This window comes from Mus caroli, chromosome 16, assembly GCF_900094665.2.
Source record: "Mus caroli chromosome 16, CAROLI_EIJ_v1.1, whole genome shotgun sequence".
Lineage (NCBI taxonomy): Eukaryota > Metazoa > Chordata > Mammalia > Rodentia > Muridae > Mus > Mus caroli.
The window spans coordinates 577138-600122 of NC_034585.1; the positions used below are offsets into that span (position 1 = coordinate 577138).

At 45.8% G+C, this 22985-nt stretch overlaps 1 protein-coding gene across 2 annotated transcripts in view; it reads right to left on the reverse strand.

The window, feature by feature from the left end:
- Positions 1–22985, reverse strand: part of Adcy9 (adenylate cyclase 9) — a 125568-nt gene that overhangs the window by 16159 nt on the left and 86424 nt on the right. Inside the window, exons 3-7 of one of the 2 annotated variants that reach the window (XM_021184932.1) lie at positions 21547–21737; positions 10962–11066; positions 9801–10018; positions 5368–5470; positions 3085–3293 (exon numbers count right to left, since the gene is read on the reverse strand). In XM_021184932.1, coding sequence (XP_021040591.1) covers positions 3085–3293; positions 5368–5470; positions 9801–10018; positions 10962–11066; positions 21547–21737 — 826 coding nt within the window. Of the gene's footprint in view, positions 1–3084; positions 3294–5367; positions 5471–9800; positions 10019–10904; positions 11067–21546; positions 21738–22985 lie in introns of both variants that reach the window. The other variant, XM_029470752.1, reaches the window with a different exon arrangement.

Genomic DNA, 22985 nt, shown 5'->3' on the forward strand with positions numbered 1-22985 from the left:
GAGTACACACAGGCACAGGTGTGTGGAGAGTAACACAGGCACAGGTGTGTGGAGAGTACACACAGGCACAGGTGTGTGGATAGTAACACAGGCACAGGTGTGTGGAGAGTACACACAGGCACAGGTGTGTGGAGAGTACACACAGGCACAGGTGTGTGGAGAGTAACACAGGCACAGGTGTGTGGAGAGTACACACAGGCACAGGTGTAGAGAGTACATACAGGCACAGGGATTCCAGGTAACAGAAATGTTCTAAACTATATTGTGACTATATTTTTACAACTTTCTATGTTTATTAAAATTCACATATATAGATATATATTTTTTGCAGTGCTGAACCTTGACTACACCACTGAGCCTCATCCCAGTCGCTCAGTTATTTGTGTAATCAAGTGAGTTTGTTGCATGTGAACTATCAGTATAAAATTCATTTTGTTGTCAATTTCTGTTTCTGAGGTTGGGTTTCACACAGCACAGACTGGCCTTACACCTGGTTGTTGCCAAGGAGAACCTTTAACTTGTGGTCCTTCAGTCTCCACCTTCTGAATGTTGGACATAATAGGTATCACTATAATGCTCATTTATAAAATTTAAAAAAAATCCAGAGGTGGTGGCACAGAACTGCCACATCAGGTATTCAAGAGGCTGAGGCAGGAAAATCAGTTCAAAGTCAGTCTGGGCTACAGAGTGAGTTCAAGGCTAGCCTGGGCTACTCCCAGAGTAGTCAAAGCCTACGTAGGCTACAGAGTTGAGTTCAAGGCCAGAGTAGGCTCCTTAGTGAGACTCTGCCTCAAAAGGAAAAGAAAGTGGGGATGTGTCTGTCTGGTGATATGATACTTGCCTAGCACAGAAGAGAACCTAGTTCAATCCCCAGCACTGCCCAACAATATACACAAAAGAAAGAGAGAGGCCGAGGTGGTTCTTGGCTTAGGTTCTACCGCAGTAGACCCTGGTAAGATTGTCTTAGGGAGTGGACACTGGACTCAGGGGTGTGGGGGCTGGAACAGGACAATTGTTAGCTGTGGGCAGGGCTTGATTCTGAAAGAGAATTTAAGGGAAGGTGCAGACACATCATTTCAGCTAGGGGAGAAAGCAGTCTCTGCTGCAGGGTGGGAACTGAGGGAGGAGGGAGGGAGTTATCCCATCCCAAAGGGAGAAAAGATAAAATGTGGAAGTATCGGGGCCAGATCTAAGCTGTTCTGTTGTTGTTGTTGCTGCTGTGTTTGTTTGTTTTTCTGCACTGGGGTGTTGAGTGGAAGTAGCAGGAACCCACAGATAAGGCACATCTTGCCACTTCTGTCTTAGCTCCTGGGGGCAATTATCAGTGGACTGAACTGGCTGGCATGGTGCAAGGACTCATGGTCACAGCAGGCAGGAGACAGGTATGTATTGGGATGGGTGTGCAAGCAAATGAAGTGCTCTGGGCATCCACGCACACCTAAAGGACATGGAGAAAGCTATGGTCTTCCCAGAACCTTGGGCTGGTCTTCTGTCTATTTAAATATTTATCCTGTTATTCCCATAGGTCACTGTCCTGCTCAGCCACTGTCAGAGAAGCTCCTTGAAATAGATGGGAACACAGAAACCTACAACTGAACAATGTGAGGAGAGTCAGAGACCTCAAAGCACTCAGTCCTAAATGGGATGTCTTTATGAAAGCCTTCATCAGGGTCAGGGAGCTGTGTAGAAGACAGGGTGGGAAGACTGTAAGATCCAGAGGGAATGGACGATTCCAGAGCCAACAGGACTGACGCACACATGAACTCACAGAGATGATGGCAGGGCCTGCGCATGTCCAAGTCAGATGGGGTCCCAAATCTGAGACCGGAAGTGGACGAGAGCTCCCATCTAACCAAGAAGCTCTCTGCAGTTGACAGCGGTTTGCAAAGGGAACACTGTTTTCTCTAATGGAGTCTCACTAGGTACATAAACCACTCCTACGGGTAGCCCTATACCCAGCAGCGTATAGCCAGCACAAAATGAACTCAATGTTTATATATTTCTAGTGCTTTTTCTTTCTTCTTTGAACCCTCCTTTTTTGGTCTGTTTGTTTTCTAAAGAGAGGGGAAGAAGGCTTGGAGCTGAGGGAGTGGGAACCATGATCAGAATATATCGTATGAAAAAATATTTTCAATTAAAAAAATAAAGGGGGCTGGCTTGTCTTTATATGACTGAGCGGTATCAACCTGATACACTACGGATATTAGATCCTTGTTCCAGATGTGATCCATATTCCTCCCCACTGTTTTAGGTTTTCTCTCTTTCCATGTTAGGCTATCTTTGTTTGTTTTGGTCTGTGTAGTCCAGGTAGCCTTGAACTTGCTAAGCAACCAAAGTGGCTTTGAACTCTTGATCCTCCTGCCTCCATCTCCCACGTGCTGGGATTGCAGGTGTGTGCCACTGTGCCTGCTTTGATAGTAGTCTATGTACCACGGCGTGTGAACACATCTACAAGGCCCAGCTTCCCTGTTCTTCCTGTTGCTTACACACTGCTGTCATTTCTAAGTACTGCCTATTCCACGCTCGGAAACTGACAGCTTCCTCAGTTGGGCTAGCCTGACCCTTAGGTTAGCAGAGGCTCGCTCTCTGCTCCCGCCTGTTATATGCTCCCTTTGCATTTCCTCCCCCCTTTCTTCTTTCTGAACTTCTCACTTCCCCCCCCCCTTTTTTTTAATATTTATTTATTATTATATCTAAGTACACTGTAGCTGTCTTCATGCATATCAGAAGAGGGCATCAGATCTCATTACAGATGGTTTTGAGTCACCAGGTGGTTGCTGGGATTTGAACTCAGGACCTTTGGAAGAGCAGTCAGTGCTCTTAACCGCTGAGCCATCTCTCCAGCCCTCACTTCTCCTTTTAATCTCTAATTTAGATCTGGCATCAGCTGGGCTGAAGGGCGGCTGACTCTCTAGTGTGCCACCAGTTTGGGGTGAAGGTCAGTGCCCTGAAATGGGGTGAGAGGGAAGGGAATGAAGTTCTATTCTCATTGGACACCTGGTTAATCAGTTTGCCTTTAACCATGAAGCCAGAAGAGGGAGCTAGAGGCTAAGCATTGGAGCCACTTCTCCAACTGGAACATACCTGATGGACACTATGAGGGAAAGCACCTCCAGCAGCAGGTCTGCACCAAAGACGGCCAGGGCAGCTGGTGGGGGAGGGGTGGCTGTGGCTCCATACTTTAGGAAGCAGGTGACAGAGAGAATCAGGAACACTGTGGTTGACAGAAACACATCCAGAAGCGAGCTGAAGGTGGCACTGGCGAACGTCTTCACAGGAGAATTCTTTATGACCTGTTTAGAACAGGAGAGGATGGGATGAGCTGACCTGTCCTCAGATGGCCAGGGAGTACAGTGTCCAGACCAGGCAGAGACATATGGTTTACACGGGTCATCTCCGTTACGAAACTTGCCGAGGGTCACATAGCAAGAGGTTGTAAGACTCTCACACACATTTACACAGTCACTCCTTAGAGCCCAGGAGAACACATCTGGGAAGGCAGTGGGAAGGCAGGAGGTGATGGGGCTTCCAGGGAATGGAGGGATGTGAGAACTTCACCAGAAGACAGGTAGATACGTAAGCAGCAGCAGCTGAGGAAGGCCTCTGTGTGTGAAATGAGAGTATATGACGTTGATTAGGAGAGCCTTCCAGGCTGGAGAGAAGGCTCAGGGGTTAAGAGTCTGTTGTTCTTCCAGAGGACCTGGTGTGATTTCCAGCACATGCATGGTGGTTCAAAATGATCCATAACTTCAATCCCCAGGGATCCAATACCCTCTTCTGTCCTTTACGGGCACCAGGCACACGTGTGGTGCACATACATACATGAAGGCAAAGCAAACGTGAAATAAAAAGCAAATAAACTATGTATTTTTTTTAAGGGAGCAAGCCTGTGTATCTCTGGGCTGATTGGGTGCAGGGTGGGCATGAAACAAAGCTTGAAAGGACAGGCAGCCTGATCGTGGACTGACAGACACAAGAAATGGGCATGTTGTGGTAGTTACTAAAGAGGCACATGCATATTGCCAGGGAATTCGGGAGAAGGAAACTGCTATCACATGATGTGTCCAGAACGTGACCAGTTCCAGACCCCTGTAGGCCCTACAGAGAGGTGCCACCCCAGTCAGAGCTCTCTACAGCCACCAGAGGAATAGGAGACAAGGCTCCTATGTGTAGATGGAGGCCCAAAGTGGCTGTCCCAAAGGTGGGCACAGGGCTAGAGTCGAGGCCTCCTACTCACCCATGGAATTCTGAGGATAACCATGGGCCTGGTCCTAACTTGAGGTCCCCTAAAAAGACCTAAGATCTTAGAGGTGAGGCTGCCACAATGACCTCCTCTGCAGAGGCACATGTGCATCACTGCTCCTTTTGGGGAATCTAAGAAACATTCTGGGGAGTGGCCAGGGCTTGGGCAGAGAAGCTCAGGACAGCCAGGGGGGCTTGGGGGGGGGTGGATTTCACTCTCACCTGAACGCCCAGGTTTTCCAACTTTCCCAATTCCTGGTCTAGAGTGCTAAAGCTTAATATTAGGCAAGTGCCTGCAGGACTCGTGCTTGGAGTGATAGTTACTGTCTAATGGGAGACTGACAGGGCAGCAATTCTAACCACATAAAGCAACCAGCCATATCTTGTATGCCATGGGTGACGGTGCACTTTGGGCTCCGGGACACTCAGGTCAGGTGGAGGCTGAGGGAGAGAAAGTTGAGATCTGCTACCTAGAGTGCCAACCAGGCTCCAGGTTCTTCCATCCATTCCTTTCAGGCATCCCTGCTGAATATGACTGGAAGGTGGGCTGTGGTGGGATTCAGAGAGCACAGAAACAGAGAGCTGAGTGCTAGGTTCAGAAGCCACATGGGATTCCAATATGAAGGACAAAGAAGACACAGGGGATTAAAAACCAGACAGTGTCAGGGAAGGTTTCTCGGGGGGAAATGGTGTATAAGCTGAGAGGAAAGCTAACTCCCTTAACTCAAGGGAGTTATAGTATCAGTATGATGGGGGGAATGTGAACCCCACATTCTGGATGGAGGTACAGACCTCCTGATATCAGGAGAGAAGTGTCACTCAAGATCCCAGAACAGGTGTGAACTGGCATCCTTCCAGGGCTGGAATAGCAGTTAGAAGACCAGAAATATCAGCTATGGAGGAAACAGTCTGGAAGGGGTATGTAGTGGCTTTAAGATAATGGAGCATAAGAGGCCTTGGGTTTTTCTCCCTGGCAAAGATAGATTCACATACAGTTCCAACACAGGGTTTCCTGGTTGTGGGAAGTCAACATTAGCCTTCATTTTCTTGCTACTTGGTAAATCATGAATGCACAGTGTCCCTTGAGGTCAGGGATTGTGCTGTGAGGCCGAAGTGAGAACGTACCTCTTCCTGGTAGCTGGTTCTATATGATCGCTCCAGCTCCTGGTCCAGGAAGTTCAGGCTGAACTGATTGATGGGCGGCTTGAAGAAATAATCTTTCATCAGGCTGGAAGACACAACCAATGCACCCCATCAACACGAGCAGAAACAGGCTCAGACGCCTCTCAGAGTACACCAGCGAAGCTACCTCTGAAAGTCACTATGTGGCAGGTGCAGACTCCACACACACACCTCTAGCAAAGTCCTTTGTGTCTCCCTTCACGGGGGGGGGGGGGGGGGGAGGGTGACCACTGTGCAGGATCACCACACTCATTAGACCGTGTTTCTGAATACATGGTCTGATTATCCAGGATCGGAAGACAGTGATGACAGCCTTTATCCTGTGAGGTGGTCTTTTCGGAAAGCCAGCTGATCTTGGTGCTGAGAGGACTTATAGAGATTTGGAAACTTTGAATGAAGGCAGTTCCAAAGGCTTCCTGTCATCCAGAATACTGACAGTAATTACACTCAAATATAATGACTTGTTACTGGGAGATGATGTTTGTAGATGGGGTTGTTATCAAATATTCAGAGTGCAGGTGAGACTTGAAGATGATCATGCTCAGCGCAACGATTTTAATAGCTGAGAAATCGAACCTGATTTATGTGACTCTTGTATTCTTCTATGGACTGCCAGCAAATCGTAACATCCTTGCTATGCATCGGAGAATTACTATAAATTTAAGGGAATGCTGGTGTGATTTCAGAAGGCAAATACAAATACAGGTGTAATCTCTGTCCCACATATAGTAGCCATTAGCCTGAAGTCATGTAAACAGGGAAGGAGCCCCACGTGTGCCTGTCACATGGTGACTTCCTCCTTTTCTTGTTGAGGATAGATTATTTTCTGTGATAAATATGCAATAACTTATGATATTCTCAGATTCAAAAGAGGAAAAAATGTTCCCTCATGTTGGCTCTGTCTTCCTTTCCAATGACAGAGAGAAAATGACAAGGAAGACACAAGAGGAGTCTGGTGTCTGCATCGTAGCAGTCCAGTGGCAGGGTCAACTCTGTTGAAGCTGCATGGCTCTTTCATAGTTAATATTGGGAGTTCCTGCTTCTGGATCTCACAGAAAATATAAAAGCAACTGCTGGGAGGCCCAAGACAGCTGGAGGGAGAGGAGTCATCCGTGGAAGAAGGGAAGAGACTGATGGAAAACCCTGCAATCCCAGCACTTGAATGGCCAAGGCAGAGAGGGCATGGGCTTAAAGACATGTGGGATATAAATAAGACTGGGGTGGGGCAGGGAAGGAGAGAGAAGGAAAGGAAAGGAAAGGAAAGGAAAGGAAAGGAAAGGAAAGGAAAGGAAAGGAAAGGAAAGGAAAGGAAAGGAAAGGAAAGGANAAAGGAAAGGAAAGGAAAGGAAAGGAAAGGAAAGGAAAGGAAAGGAAAGGAAAGGGTGGAGAGAAGGAAGAGATTCCCCAAATGCTGGATCTTGAATTTGTATCACTATACATGGCTCTAAAGCCAGACTTAGTGGCCTTAAAAAACAAACAAACAAACAAAACAAAACAAAACAAAAAACCAACTAGAAATTAGGAATTGGGGAGATGGCTCAGGTTGTGTTTTTCTAGGTTCAGTTACCAGCATCCATTCAATAATTCATTACTCCCATTCAGTGCATCTGAAGTTCTCATCCTAGCTACACACATGTGGTACACAACATACACATGTAGGAAACATATTCATACAAATAAAATAATAAATATTGAAAATTTTAAGTTAACCCCTCAAATATTGAAAATACAGATTGACTACAGATAAAGAATGAGGTTATAAAACCTCATTCAGAAAATCTTATATGTGACTAGTAGTCCGCCAAGCAGTCCAGTTAAACCTAAAAGAGACCATTCGATTTGAATCAGATAAGTGAACTGCTTGCTGAGAAAACACTAGTATTCGTCACAGAGATATAATGACATTCAGATTTTCTAAGTGTCGCACACAATGTCAACACAATCCAATATCGCTAGGCTTACAAAGAATATGGAAAACATAATTCCACATAAAGGAAATGCAGTCACTGTAGATCCCCTCAAGACTCCAGAGAGTCTGGAGTAAGAAGACCATGACTATAATTCATGGAGTCAAACACACGTAACAGCAGGGCATGAATAACAAGAGGAGAGGCACAGGTATACATTGCAAGAGTTCATTTAAAATGAAGTGATTTAACATCCACTCAAAGCCCACAGATAAGGCCTAGGATGCTGTTTTAGTAAGCTTCAGCGTCAACCTGATATGACCCAGCATTATCTGAGGGAGTCTCACCTGGGGGAATTTACCAGATCAGACTGGCCTGTGGGCTTTACTGTTGATTCATAGGGAGGGCCCAGGACATTGTGGGCAAGACTATCCCTGGGCAGGTGGTGCTGGGAGCAAGCCAATAAGCAGTATTCGTCTATGGCTTCTGTTGCAGATTCCTGCCTTGAGTTACTGTCCTGATTTCTCTCAATTATAGATTGTGGCTTGGAGAATGGAAGCCAGAATGGATATGTAATTCCTGGAGCTACAACTGAACTGTGGTCTGGGCATCTAGCTACAACAACAGAAAACTGCTGAGTACACAGATGACCAGAACAATACTGTCAACCACCTGGACCCAACTGATCAGATCAGAGCAGTCTGCACGAATGTAAGCAGTTAAGGACTGAGCAGCACACTTGGCAAATGCATATATCTTCACCACCACATCGGGTGAGAACATAAAACAAGTCTCGGTTTAAAGGACTGAAACCACACAGAACATGGGTTTGGATAACAGCATTAAATTCGGTGTTAATAACATCCCCAAAACATTCATTATGAAAAGGAGCCAGAGCACCTCGGAGAAAGGGGGCTCATTCCTAAGCTAGAGCAGGTAAGTTATGAAGTGAGCTTGAAACATCCTGTTGTGTTAAAGACTACATCAAACAAATGAGGGGTCATGTCATAAGGACCCACTCGCCAGTCTTAAGGGGATAACCGGCTAGAGTGAAGCATTCGAGTGTAGCAAGCACAAGGATGTACAGAACAGGAGCGTGCAAGCTCAGGTTAACGATGGTGGATGAAGCAGTAACGGGGAGGGAACTTCTTTACAGTGGCTGCTGCACACCAATGGCAACATGCTGCAGATGCAATCCACTACCTGAACCACCGCTGCAAAGATGGTGTCAGACAAGACTCATTACAGAGGTTAACCCAAGGAAGTCTGACAAGGAGTGGGATCTTCCCACCAACTGCCTTTTGGCCACAGTAAGAAAGTTATCATTGTTTGGAGAAACTGGTAAGGCCTCGCCCAGTGCAGATGTTAGTGCTTACTAAGGACCAGTGGGTGTTGTACTCCTTGGGTATGACAGACATCACTCCCATTAGGCCTAGCCAGAGGGGCCAACCTGAGTCTGAGGGGAGAATTCACAAAATCCAAGTCTTCCAAAAATGAGTCAGCCTGCGAACTTTTCAAATATTAATATCACAAAAGACTAAACAAGACAGCCAAGAATCTTAAACATCTCAGATTTTAAAAGACTCAAGGACTGATCAGTAACAGACACAACATGTGAGCCTGGATGAGATCCTGGAGGGAGCAAGCACTGCCAGTGGCATGACTGTCAGCTGACAATCTGGAACATGGACTTAGGCTAGAGAGAATATCCCTAAACATCTTGGGTTTCATATATGTTCAACAACATAATTATTTTTAGGAATTGACATATGAAGGGGTGATGAGCAGACTGTATCCAACATACTTGTCAAATGGTTAAAAAAAACACAAAAAGAGAAAAGGACGAGAGAAAGGAAAAAGGGTAGTGGGAGAAGGGCATGGGGGGGGGGAGAGAAATGAATGTTAAAATAAATATATACTGGGTGTGGCAAAACCCACATCTACCAGAGCACGACTGTGTCAAGTTCAAGGTCACACTGAGCTACATAGAAAGTTCTAGGCCCTCCAGGACTATACAATGAGACCCTGAGTCAAGCATTGTTTCAAAAGCATTGGGGGATGATAAGTTAAGAACAGAGTATACTGATAAAATATCGCAAAACCCATTTCTTCGTATGGTACCCAAACAATCAGTTTCTTAAAAAATGGGCAGGCTCAGCATTTGTCACCAAACCTGACAATCTGTGCTTGATCTTGAATAGGGTCTTAAAAGCTGTCTTCTGACTTCCAATGTATAATATAGTCACATGTAGGAACACAGACATGAAAGAAAAATAATGACAAAGAAAGTAAATAAAATGCTAAAAGTGGGTATATCAGGCAGTATATAGTGAATTTCAAGTTTCAAGTTACCCCAGAACAAAAATAAAGTAATATAATGATAGCAGACAGACAGCAGACACATCACACAGATGAGGCGGCTCAGGGAACCTGTGGACTCTGCCACCATCTCGGGCTATGGAGTCTTACCTGTCTTCTTTGATGACATCAACAAAGTGGGCATCCGTTTTCTCACGGATGTTCTTGAACCTGAGCGGGAGGAGGGCTGACTGGTCCAAGCTCACGCCTGCCCACCGCCCCTTCTCTTGCAGGATCTCACAGAGGGAGGTCTGGCTGTTAGTGAGCTTCTCCTCTGCAGGAGGGCTCAGAAGTCCGTTCTGGGTTTTGGAGCTGGGTCCTCCAGAAGCCTGCCTCAAGACAGAGGAAGGAGCACAGCGGGTGAAGTGGTCGCCAGGAGCTCACCCCGCTCCACACTCATCCCCCAGCATGCTGGGGCCTCCACACTGAGGCCTGGGAGTCAATTCCCACCCCACATTCCACTTCTCTCCCAGCCCTGCTTCCCCAAGGCTCTGCTTTGGGACAGGGCATGTCTGGGTGTATGGCAGCCAGAAGAAAGTTGTAGAACAGCCATGAAGTAAAGATGAGCTGAACACAGAAGAGGGCGACAGGGAAGGTAGACAAAGGCTCAAGGACAGTTGCAGGGAAGGAAAACCCAAGCTTCTGGGTGGAGGTGCCTCTGGCTGTGAGAGGCACCCGTCTGAGTCCCCTGAGATACTGGGAGGTGCAGAATGACAGACAGGGGCTCCCGAGAAAGCTCTTTGTTCAGGCTCTACCCTACTCCAGTCCTGCCCTGGTCTCAAAGCCTTGGCTCCAGGCAGCTCCCAGGCTGTCAGCTCTGTCCTCAGGAGCCTTTCTCAGGTGCATGTCTTACCTGGAGGAGGTCCTTGGTCCTCTTTGCACCTCTGTACTCTACCCAGCCCACAGCCCTCTAACCCAAGAGGGCTTCTGAACTGGCTGCCCCTGAAGAATCTCATCCAGCTCTACTTTACACCAGTTGGCTCTAGCCAGCCATCCTGGTTTTTGTTGTTATTTCATTCTTTAATGCTGAGGATCAAACCCAGGGCCTTAAGCATGCACAGCTCATGCTCTGCCTCCACTACTGAGCTGCACTCCCAGGCCCTCCGTCATCTTATGTATTGGTCTATTCAACCCCAAAGCCTAGAAGGTGTGCAACACTATTACCTAAGAGGAGTTATTTTCAGAGCTAAGAAGTTGATGAGACAGGAATGTCACCTTAGGTGGATGCGCCAGGAGAGGTACTGACAGGAACAACAGCCATGAGCTTGTTACCTTGGTGCTGGTCTTAGGCTCGTCTTGACAGCCATTTTGCACAGCTCCTCCTTCTGCACCAGCTTCAGATTTGGGAGCAAATGTGATTCCACAAGAAGGGCAAGTCTGAGGGAAAACACAGGCCATAGAAATATACTTGAAACACCTCCATGATACATGATCCAAACAATTCAGGATTGCTGTTACAACCTGCCTGTCCACAGAAATGATGGAACCAAGTGAAGGCTCATTGAACCACACAGGTACAGGGAGACCAGAGAACAAACTGGTAAGATGAAAAGGGAAACAAAACCCTTGCGTGAACTCAGAGCAGCACACAGTCGAAAAGAAACGCAAATGCCCACTGGCTGACGGGTCAGCTGACCATGGTCATTCAGCCACAACACAACAAACCCTGGACATACTATGCTCTCTTTACTTAAAAAAAATTGTTCTTTAACAATTTCATGTGTGTATATAGTACATTCTAATTATTCCCAACTTTTCTCTCCTTCCGCTCTCGCAGCTCCTGTCAACCCCCCATCTCCCTACAAATATCATTCCCACACTCCTGTTCTTTTGCTTTATTTTGTGACTTTATCTAGAACCATCTGTGTGACCATCAGTTTGGAATTACCCATTAGAACCTGGAGGGATTATGAGTAGAGATGCAATTGATGCAACTCAGCCTCTTCCAGAACGTGTAGGGAGCCAATAAGCTTAGCAGAGAGGGGTGGAGCCCCATGAGCCCCACCCCTATCCATTACTGACTCCTGACAGGGCCAATACTCTGCATGTCTGGTGCTAGTAACCAAGCTGCACTGAGCTGCAACAGCTGTGTCCTACCTAGAAGAATGGCATTTTCTGCCCTTCTCCCTATCTTTAAGCTCTTATATTCCTTCTGCCCCATCTTCCATGTTCCCTGAGTTTTGCAAAGGGTGTTATAAATGTCTTGTTAAGGGCCTTTATTCTCAATGTACTGAGTGGCCATGAGTTCTGCATTCACTGCCATTCAGCTGAGTCTGGTCCTGGGCTACTTCTGCAGCTTCCAGCGTGTGCTGTAGGACTCTGTATACCTGGATGCCCTCCACCATGCTTCCTGAAAAAGTCAGGCATGGTGGTGAATCTGTAATCCCAGAATTTGAGAGGCAGAGACAGGAGGATTATCACAAACTCAAAGCCAGCCCAATCTACACAATTCCATAATGAGTTTTAGTACAGCCAGCAAGGGATATCCACTGCCAAAAATCAAACAAGAATAAAAATCAGATACAAAAGCTACATGCTCCATCTGAGAAGTTGTGAAGGTAGTTCTAGAGAAAGAACAGAGAGTGGTGGCTGCTGGGAGGGGAACAGTGACTGCTAACAGCTACTGCCTGTGCTGAAGACTTGTATGTCCCTCTCTCAGCAGGATCCCTACAGTGATGCGGACAGGTGGGAGGGCCTTTAGCAGGAAATCAAGTAACAAGGCCCTGCTCTGATGAAAGGGATCACTGCCCTTATAAAAGGGAGCCAATCAATTCCCTGGCAGTCCCAATCCGTGAGAAAGGGCCATGTATCTGTGAGCCAGCATCACATCTTCACTGGATATCACATGCATTGGTTTCCAGAACACTAAGCAATAACTTGTTTTCCAGACTTACATTTATTTTTAATTATGCTTCTGTGCTTCTGTATGGGTGTCTGCACATGAGAGTGGTGCCTGAGGAAGCCAGCTGTGATCTACCCAATTGGAGTGCTAGGAATTAAATCCAGGTCCTCTGCAAGAACAATATGAGTCATCTCTCCAGCATGGTGACAACTTCCTACTGTGGGCACCCTCCAGTTGATGGAGTTTTGTGACATCAGTTAACTGGAGGAAGACAGGTCTCTCCCTCTCTCTCTCTCTCTCTCTCTCTCTCTCAAGGGCTCATGAAAACATCCTGCAGTAACATGATAATGGTTATATACCTTGAAAACACACTGTAAACTTGTGTGATTAAAAGACTGGTTCTGTGTTACATGGCTCACATCTCATGGTGACAGGCGAGTGGGGACGTAGATCCTGAGCTAAGCTGAGGTTTGTGAGCTCTCTCTGCTGGGCAGCTGGGTTGGAAACTAGGGATCTGTCTGTCCTGGCAGACCCAGAATCCCAAGCTTGTAGGAATTAGCTTACCTAGGAAGGCAAAGGTAAGACAAGTACAGACAGGTGTACACGAAGGAAGGCTCAGCTCAGTTACGCAGACCTCCTGACTAAAATGACTACCTCAGGACCCTCATGTGTAAGATGAAAGTGAAAACTTTTCTTGGAGAGATGCTTTACGGATTAAATGGAGTGCATATGTGCACAGTCTAATGGTTCCTGGGACTCACCATATCCTGAACAGTCATTGCCACTGTCAGGGTGACACAGCAGCCCCAGGGATGGCGTAGTAATGGCTGGTTGCCAGTGAAGAGGATTTCTTCTCAGTGAGAACTTTTAAACACTAGGATTGATTATGGAAGACTCGATATTGTTGAGAAATTAAAAACAGCCTAAAGGCAAGAGTGTGACCCAAGTTCACATCCAAATTTAGGTCACAGGTCACCACTGCATTAAATGAAAGCACAAAGATTCTAGAGTTCTATAGTTTGGGAATCTGACATAATGCAGAATATGAATATATCCGTATTCATTTCAAAGATGGATGTACACATGCCAAAGTAGCTTTTATTAACTAGCACATGTGAACAAATACTAGCTCCCATGTAAAATCTGTTTATATATTTTATTTTTATGTTTCAATTTTGTGTGACATGTGTGCATTTGTGTGTGTGCTGGGTTGGGGAGCACACAGAAGTCAGAGGAAAGATTCCTGGAGTTAGTTTTCTCCTTCTATTTTTAAGTGGGTACTGGGGATCAAATTCAGGCTGTGTGGCAAGCACTTTCCCCCAGGGAGCGTCTCCAGTGTTGTCCTTACACTATCAAACTGATGTCAACAAGACAGAACTGCTCCACTGGTAGATTAATACAATGATTCTTTTTTGAAGTGGCATCTCATATAACTCAGGTTAGTCTTGAACTTACGTATCAAAGAACCATTTTGACTCTCCTCCTTCTACCTACCAACTGTTGGGTTTGTGTCCATATACTACCACATCCAGCTATAGTGAAATAATTTTAAAACATCTTGTGATATTGACTGAGTTAAAGTTCAAACATTTGCTAATGGACAGAGTTATGAGTCAGTATTCCACACACAGCATGAGGACTCTAGTCCCACCCCCTGAACTCATAGATGTCGTTGTTTGCTTGTTTTGTTGATGTTTTAAAGCCAGGTATGGCTGTGAGCACCTGTCATCCCAGCACTGGGTCCCTGGGCCTTGATGGCCACCTCATCTAGATAAGGGGTCTCCAGGTTCAGGAGGGACTGACTGTGTCTCATCAAGATGGAGAGTAACTGAAGGAGGTACCTCCTGTCTTTGACCTCTGACTACACGCATGAACACACAAGCATGCATGCATGCACACACACGTGCATACACATCACCCAATATCAAGCACAAAGTGACCCTCTGAGCCCCAAGTGGAGCAATGAAGTAAATGGGCCTAAGAGATACCTAGTTCTAACTAGAGCTGTTCAGAAGGTGGCGCTGAGTCCCTGCTCCAGTACTGGTGCAGTGCCTAGCTTGCTCCTCCAGAGGGCACAATGAACACTTCACTCACCAAGAGACTGACTAGGAAAGGACACAGCTCAGTGGGGATAGGCTGACCTTATGGTTTGAAAGACATTAACTTTATCAAACCCCTAGAGGCCACCGATCTTGATACAGGAGGAAGAAACAGTACAAAGCTATTATTTCACTGGCCAGTTTTAAACATCAAGACTGGAGAAGAGCGACACTGCCACCAGCCTGACATCGTGGTCCTGGTTCTTCCACAAGTGGGTAGTCTACCTAAAGGTCTTACTGTAAGGGCAAAATGAAGATGCTCATGTAAAGTATGTCAGAATATTTCAAAAGTAGTATTTATTTATTTATTTATTTATTTATAAGACATGGTCTCAGGGCTGCAGAGATGGCTCAGTGACAGAGCACTCAATCATGACGACAGGAGTTCAGACCCCAAAACTAATATCAGGAGGCTCACAACACCTGCAACTCCAGCTCTGAGGGATCTGACACCATTTTTGGCCTCCATGCACACCCCCATACAAATGTGCACAGACACACACACACACAATTAAAATAAAATAGTATGTTTTAACACAGGGCCTCACTATGTAGCCCTGGGTGTCCTCAAACTCATCATACAGTCTTTAAAGTTGCAATCATTCTGCTTCCGAACCCTGAGTGCTGGGATTACAGACATGTGCCACCACACATGGCTTCAAAGCAGTTTTGTTTTCTGTGCCAGCTCAGAGGGAACTGGTTGATTAGTGCTGTGTGCCATGGGCAAAAGGCTGGACAGTGGGGGCACGGTGGACAGTGAGAACACGGTGGTGAAGGGCAGCTGCTCACTCAGGCCTTCTTAGCTGGGCCACACCAGGAGCACCTAAACTTGGGCGAATCACTGAACTCTATAACGGGGCTCTTTGCTAGTCTCTTTCTTTCTCAGCCACACTCTTTTGGGAAGACTTTCTTGATTAGAATTTTACAATTGAAATTTCAAATTTTTCAGAAAAGAAAAAAATCTACCTTCCCTGGGAGAGATACTCTCCTGTCTCCACATCCTATTCTGTCTGGGCCCCCTGTAGCATGGGGCCTTCACTGTACAATGCTGTGTGTTTTGCTTCTTTCTCTACAGCCCCAACGGCAATTTGGTTTTGACTATTTCTATGGCCTAACCTCAATCTGAAGTCTTTGCTGAACTGACACATCTATGAAACCTTCTCCACTTACCAAGAATGTCCATCTCCCCCACCCCCCTGCAGCTATTGGCATCTCCATCATTAATAAGAACCTCCAACTTAGACTATACCCTTCCCTATACACCTTGGGAGCCACAGCTCACTGTGGAGCAAGGCCAGCAAGCATGTGACAGTAAGTTCACTGTTCAAAATCACAACACCTATGAGTTAGAGGTGTTTCTGTGCTACTGACACAGAGGCATGTTTGCAGTCTTGTCATGCACAAGCTCAGGGAGCCTTTTGGTCACATGGAGACTGGTGCTGAGGACACCAGTGTCTGCACAAGCCTGAGGAGCTAGGTTCAGTCACTGGGGATTCCTGGACAGATAGCCTAGCCAAAAAGCAGTGTGCTCCAGGAGCAGCGGGGAGACCTGCAGTCCCTCAAGGGAATGCAGTAAAAAGTGACAGAGCAGGACAACCAATGTCCTCTGCTGGCGTCATACAAGCACACACAAGAACATACATTCATATACATATGTATGTATCTGCATACACCACATACATAGACACACACACATGTGCACACAAACTCAAAGGAAAGACATACGCCTTCTGAAGACAGAGTGGCTTGTGGACACTGGGGTTTGGCCCCTGACTACCATGGAACTTGACTCTGGCTGCCTTTCCTGTCACAAGGAAATAATCCTGACACCTTGATCTGCTGGGCTCTGGTCACCTGAAATGACCCAAGATGCTGTAACTTCCACTTTGGCTCTTCTGAGTAGCTCTACCGGCACAGACACACTAAAGGGAGTGTAACCATCCCTACATCCCTGTATTCCTACAGGCTAAGGAGTTTGCTGGCTGTTGCCTGGGTAACCAGAGAGTCCTTGGAAACTCACCAAGAGCATGCCTCAACACCTCCCCCTCCCCCTTCGGTGGGCACAGGCTTTGAAGGAAAACCCAAAGCCATTCCTCTAATACATATGAACCCATTTTCATTTGCTTCTAACATGTTTCCACGCATGCACCCTGATTCTGGTCAGAACACATGGTATAGAGCTGTAGAGTGGGGTTGCTGGGCTTTTTTGTTTGTTTTTATTCAAGGCTGTTTCCCATTACAAGATAAATCATTTTGAAGTTAACACCTGTCCCTTTCCATAACTGCCAGAGAAGCCTCTTTGGGGGATGGAAACATCAGTCCTGGTTTTGCCTGTTTAGTCTACTGATTACTGACTAGTTAGCAGTGTGTCCTGGTACTAGAAGCAGCATCCTCTACTACAAGGCTCACCTGGACATGGCTGGCTGGGGTGAGCGTCACTATGACAACACACATCAATCACTGAAATCCCCTCTAAGCTCCACGTGTCTCAATGCTTCCTCCTCACAACGTCCTTAACACAGGCACAGTGAATTCCATTTTATTTAGGAGGAAACCAAGATGTAGAAGAGAAGGGGCTATAGTCATACAGCTAGAATACCACAGAGGAAATATGAGCCCAAGCAGAAGAACCTTTGACCCCAACCACACACACACACACACACACACACACACACACACACACAGGTGCTCCACAGTGGGAAGAAGGTCACTGCACCACCTGTGGCCAGGGCTTTGTTACTTAGGTATGGGCAGGAACACTTTCAAAACAGATGATTTCTGCTAAGGAAATATCGAGGTGAATAGAAACGAATCCTTATAGGAAAACAAAGCAACAATGAGCACAGAAAAGAAAGACTCCACAGATCTGTGAGAACAGGAAACAAGACAGCTCAGGAACACTAGAGGCAACGTCATAAATAAACAACTGTAAAACTCAAGACACAAGATCTCAAAGCCACCTTGTGTAGAATCAAAGAACGCTAATTCCTGAACTTTTCATTTAATTCCTCACCCCTACAGGACTTTTGAACTTAAAAACCAAAATTGATTTAAAAAAAAAATCCAGGTGAAGGATAAGTTAGACTGCTGAGCATGGTGGTGCAGGCTTGTAATCCCAGAGACATAGGCAGAGAGACCAGGGGTTCTGAGACAGCCTGGTCTGTATGAGACCCTAAAGAAAATAGAAAAAAAATGTCTACATTAGTTTCAGTAGACCATGAGGAGAGAATATTGTTACAATGTTGTGAAAATAGTCCATCAGAAAAACAAAATAAGGAAAGTATTTAGTATTTTGGGAAATGTTCCTTATATATACCACTGCACATCCAATAACATTTTTTAGATGACACTATGCACGTCTTTCCACTTAATTACCATGCGTGCTTTATTACATTTTTGTTCTCTGTGCTGTGTGCATGCTGGGGCATGTGGTGCATGTGGAAGTCAGAACAACCTGTGGGAGTCGGTTTTCTCCTTCCACCTTGAGGGTCCCGAGGACTGAACTTAGGTTGTTAGGTTTGGTGACAACCACCTTTGCCTGTTGAGTCATCTCATGGGTTTCAAAATGTCTTTTAAAATATCTTCTGACTTATAATCGTGGAAAACAGGGTCAAGTACATTGTCCCATGCCTACACTCTGAGCACTTGGGAGACTGAGGCAGGAGAGCTGTAAGTTTGAGGATGCTCTGGGTTAGACAGCAAGACTCCTCCCAAACGTCTTTCAGACTTCTCAGTTCTTAGGACAGGTAGCAGTGGTTGCTGTGGTAGCCCTGTGCTTAGAGAAATCCTGTCTGTGTCATTGGCTCAGAACTTTATAAGTCAACCAGACTAGAGCCTTTTTTGTATCACAATCAGTGTTCATCCTGAGACTCTGTTGCAAAAGGGAGAGATACCACTCTATGCTAGGCCTCTTCAGGGTACCAGGTCATAAATCCACTAGGAGTTTACTCTCTTTGATGAAGTAGTCCCTGACACAGGAACAGCAGCCTGCTGAAGGGAAGTAATCAGACTGTACAGGATCCCAAGCAACAGAAAAGTCCACCTTAGGATGGAAAATATTACTAAGGCAACAAACCAATGTAATTTGTTCAAGGCACTGACAGGTGTAGTGGAGAGATTGGCACCAAGAATGCAGAGCAGACAACTGGGATTTTACAAACTCTCCTACCAAGAGTGGCTCTTACAAGGCTGAGTGTCATCTTCACCGGATGCAGCCTCAGCACTCCACCCCTCTGCAGAATCTTAGCACAGTTACAGGAGTTCTCAGGCCTGGACGCTGGGAGATGGGCCTGTAAAAAGGGCTCCTGGTGGTATTGACTCCACCCTGTGGGCCTGCCTTTTATCTCTTCATGTGCTGTATACCCCAAATGTGGGATCGATCGACTCCGGTGTTCTGGGATAGCTCTAGTCTGAAGAATCCTTACTACATGGCCAAACTATCCATCCAGAACTCAGACATTATACCTCATGAGCTAACTCATCCTTCTCTCCAGAAAGGGAAACAAGGACCTTCTTTCCCCCACCTCATAAATGTCTTGGCCGTTCAGTCAACAGACCCTGTCTTCCATTTCCAGGAAACTCATGTTTGGAAATGTGAACATGGCAATAGAATATGCCAAGTGGTTTTTGCCCTTCTGATCAAAACAGATTTACAACTAGAAGAAAATGATTTTTCAAGAGGAAAGAAATCCTAAGGCATTTTTCTTAGAATCCCTGATGCTAGAGTTGCTGGTGTGTGCAGGGGAACTCAGTCACACACATCCAACAGGTAGGCAAATGCAGGCAATGAATGCTGACCTCTATCTCTCTACTTAAATAAGGCCTGAGGGAAACCAGCTTCCCCCACACACAAAGAACACTTTTGGAAAGCCATGTTTTTGTTTTTGTTTGTTTGTTTTGTTTTAATTCTTCCCTGCCTGTTTCAAGCCAGTCCATAACCTGACAGTCCACCCACAGATGCCACAGAATACCATGTCTAATACATGCAGTTGAGGGGAAGTCAGAAATCCTGACTGCCCTGCATATACAGGGGTCTAGCACTATCATCCTAAGCTGTCACCTACGGTAGTAGCCAGGGTGACACCAGGCAATGATGGGGACATTTGGCATAGCATATATATGTGGTACTAGTAGGCAGAGATCAGAGGTGGTGTTCACCATCTGGCAGTATGCAGCACAGTCCAATATCCAGAATTATTGGGTCTGAACTGTTGGAACTTTGAAGAAAGTTCTTTAAATTAATGAAGCACACAAGTAAAATGGTAAGTGAGATTTCAATGAGCCTAGACATGGCATGACCAGGAGCAATCACGTGATTGGCACTGAAGTCCAGAGTCTTCACAGATAAATAATGTGGCTAGACCAACAGATTGCCACACTGTAAAGTCTATTTGTTTATCTGTTTGTTTATTGGAGACAGGGTCTTACCCTCTAGTTTAGATTATTCTCAAACTCACAGTAATCCTCCTGCTTCAGCCTCCTGAATGCTAGAATTAATAGCCACCCAGCCTATAAAAAAATGCATAAGCTTATGAACATGCAGCTGGCCTCCAAGTCTAATGAATATAGGTAGGTCATACTAGACAACAGCTGTTACCATCCACCATCTTGTTATCTGAGAGCTGTTACCATAGCCCACCACCCACCATCTTGTTATCCAAAAGCTCCAAATGCCAGAGAACTATTAGAAGCATCTTGCTTTCTTTTTAAAGATGGAAACAGCAAATATTTAAACGTGAAAATAAACAGGGGGTCGAGGAAAGCACCATCCATAAGATGCTCACTACAGAGACACGAGCGCCTGGGTTTGATTCCTGCTCCCCATGAAGATCTGGGGCTGGTGATGCACACTTAAACTCTCAGTGCCTGCCAGCAGCTCGGTGTCTAATTAGTGAATCCTAGGTCCTGGTGAGAGGCTCTGTTTTTAAAGAAAGGAGCAGACGTCAGAAGTTGACCTCTGGCCTCAATGAACACACACACACACACACACACACACACAGAGGATGACTAAAGCAAAAGTAAAAATATAACAAAAGGCACCAAGAGAAAAACTAAATCCAATGGATATGGGAAAAACAGCACACAATGAGAAAAATTTCTTATGCCCGAGGCTGAGCATGTTAATCCCTCAGTAGTTTCTTATGACATGCCAATCCAGACATAGGCACTTCTGACTGTCACAGGAGATCTCTATTACAGTAACAAAATACTAGCATATTCTCACCAATATTCTTTTTTAAAATAGAATTACATTGCAAGATTCACCCATACCAACTCAATTTAAGTTAATCACAAAGTTGCAGGGCGGTTGGTGGTGCACACCTTTAATGGTGAATCCCTGTCAGTGTGAGGCCAGCCTGGTCTACAGAACTAGTTCCAGGATATCGAGGGCTACACAAAGAAACCCCATCGTTGAAAAACCAAAAACCAACAAAACAAAACAAAATGAAAGAAAAGACAATCATAAAATTGTGGATTTCCAAAAACAGAAAAGTATTTAAGGTGGTTTCCAAAATAAAATAGATTCTAGCTCCCCAAGCATGATGTAAGGAAAATTACCTTTACTGATATTATCATTATCTTTGAGAAGCCTCCAAAGACACCACAGGCTAAAAAATAAAATTAACCAAACTGAGAAATAACTTTAAGCAAAACAGAGAGAAAATCGAAGTGTGTAAAATGCTAAAGATCCAAAGATATTAAAAATGTGCAATGTAACTGACGTTATACTAAATTCTTAAATCATAAAAACTAAATTGAAAGGCATAGTAGTTTGCCATTAGTTCATGTTTTCTATGTAGGATTACTACAAAGTTGCAGGACACACACACACACACACACACACACACACACACACAGAGAGAGAGAGAGAGAGAGAGAGAGAGAGAGAGAGAGAGAGAGAGAGAGAGAAACTAACCTTAAGGTTATCAAAGGTTTTGACAGTCTGCGCCAAATCACTGACACTCCCTGGCGATGCTGTCCCCTGTCCCCTAGGGCCTGAGGACTCCCGTGAGTCGTCAATGACCTCAAAGCCAGAAAGCAGGGCCTCTGCACAGCTGCAGTGGGACTCCTTGGCTCTCTGACCCGATATCAGGTATGTCTTCAAACCTATGATGGATAAAAATGACAATCAGCACAGACGGGAACCAAGGTTGGCTGAAGCACAGCTGGCTCTTGTTCTCTGGAAGGTGAAGCACAGTGAATGGAGTGGGCCACAGCTTACGCAACCTTTGTCTTCCCAGACAGATGCGGCCTCAGAGGCCACTGCCTCCAAGGTGCACTGTTTACTTCCATGTTTGCTCATGGCTGGCTGCATGGTTTACCTCTGGGAACTAAAATAAATGTTAACAGCTCTTCCACGAAGACATCCCATGTCTGCTCTGGGAAGAAAGCAGGACAGCCTGGTGGCCAGCTCCACAGTCTGCTTGGTATGTAAATATCCATCCCTGATCATTAATCATAAGAAGCTATCACAATGTGGGGGTGACCACAACACCAGGCAGGGTCTCTGCACAGCAAGAGAAAATGAAGCTTTTCCTGGAGGAAGTGATGATACCTAAACTAGAGAAAGGGCTGAGAACCCCCTCGGAAGCACCCTGTGGCAGCAGCCTGTCTCATAGCAGGCCGTATGCACTCACCAAGTGCTTCCACTTCCATTCTACAACATACTATGAGGACTGCAGAGGGGACAGGAGGGCACATGAGCTATGGTTCGGACATGAGTAGGGTCTATCACGGGAAGAGGGAGCCCAGATGACGGATGAGCAGGAGTGACAGTGGTTATGTCACCAGCATGCAGGGTAAGGATAAACGGGGTCCTCCAGGAGTATGAGAGGTGACACCTGGAACATGTCCTCCTTCCAACAGGGCTGAGAGGCAGGGATACCAGTGACAGACAGGTCACAAGGACTTTCTCCCTTGTGGATGGGACTGAGGTTCTTATAAGGGCTCTATGTAGTACTGGAATAGTGTTTCCTTCAGCCCTGTGATGATAGTTCCTCAGAAGGATACAGCCTTCGCCAGACAACCAAATCAGCACTAATGCCTTGACCTGAGACTTACAAGCCTTCAGAGCTCTGAGACATAACTTTTATGTTACCCAGTCTGTGGTGTTCTGTTATGACAGAACCACCAGACTAGGACAGAAAGCTTCCTCCAGTAGCATATCCTCCAAGGAGCCCAGGCACCTATCCGCAGACAGTGGTATTTCTATAATAATCTAAGGGGATCCCTCCAATAAAAGAGCCTTTGGTAGGTGTAGTCAACAGATGGTGCTAAGTTTAGTATGGCTGGTTGGGTCTCAGTCTCTCTCTCTCTCTCAGTCTCTCTCTCTCTCTCTCTCTCTCTCTCTCTCTC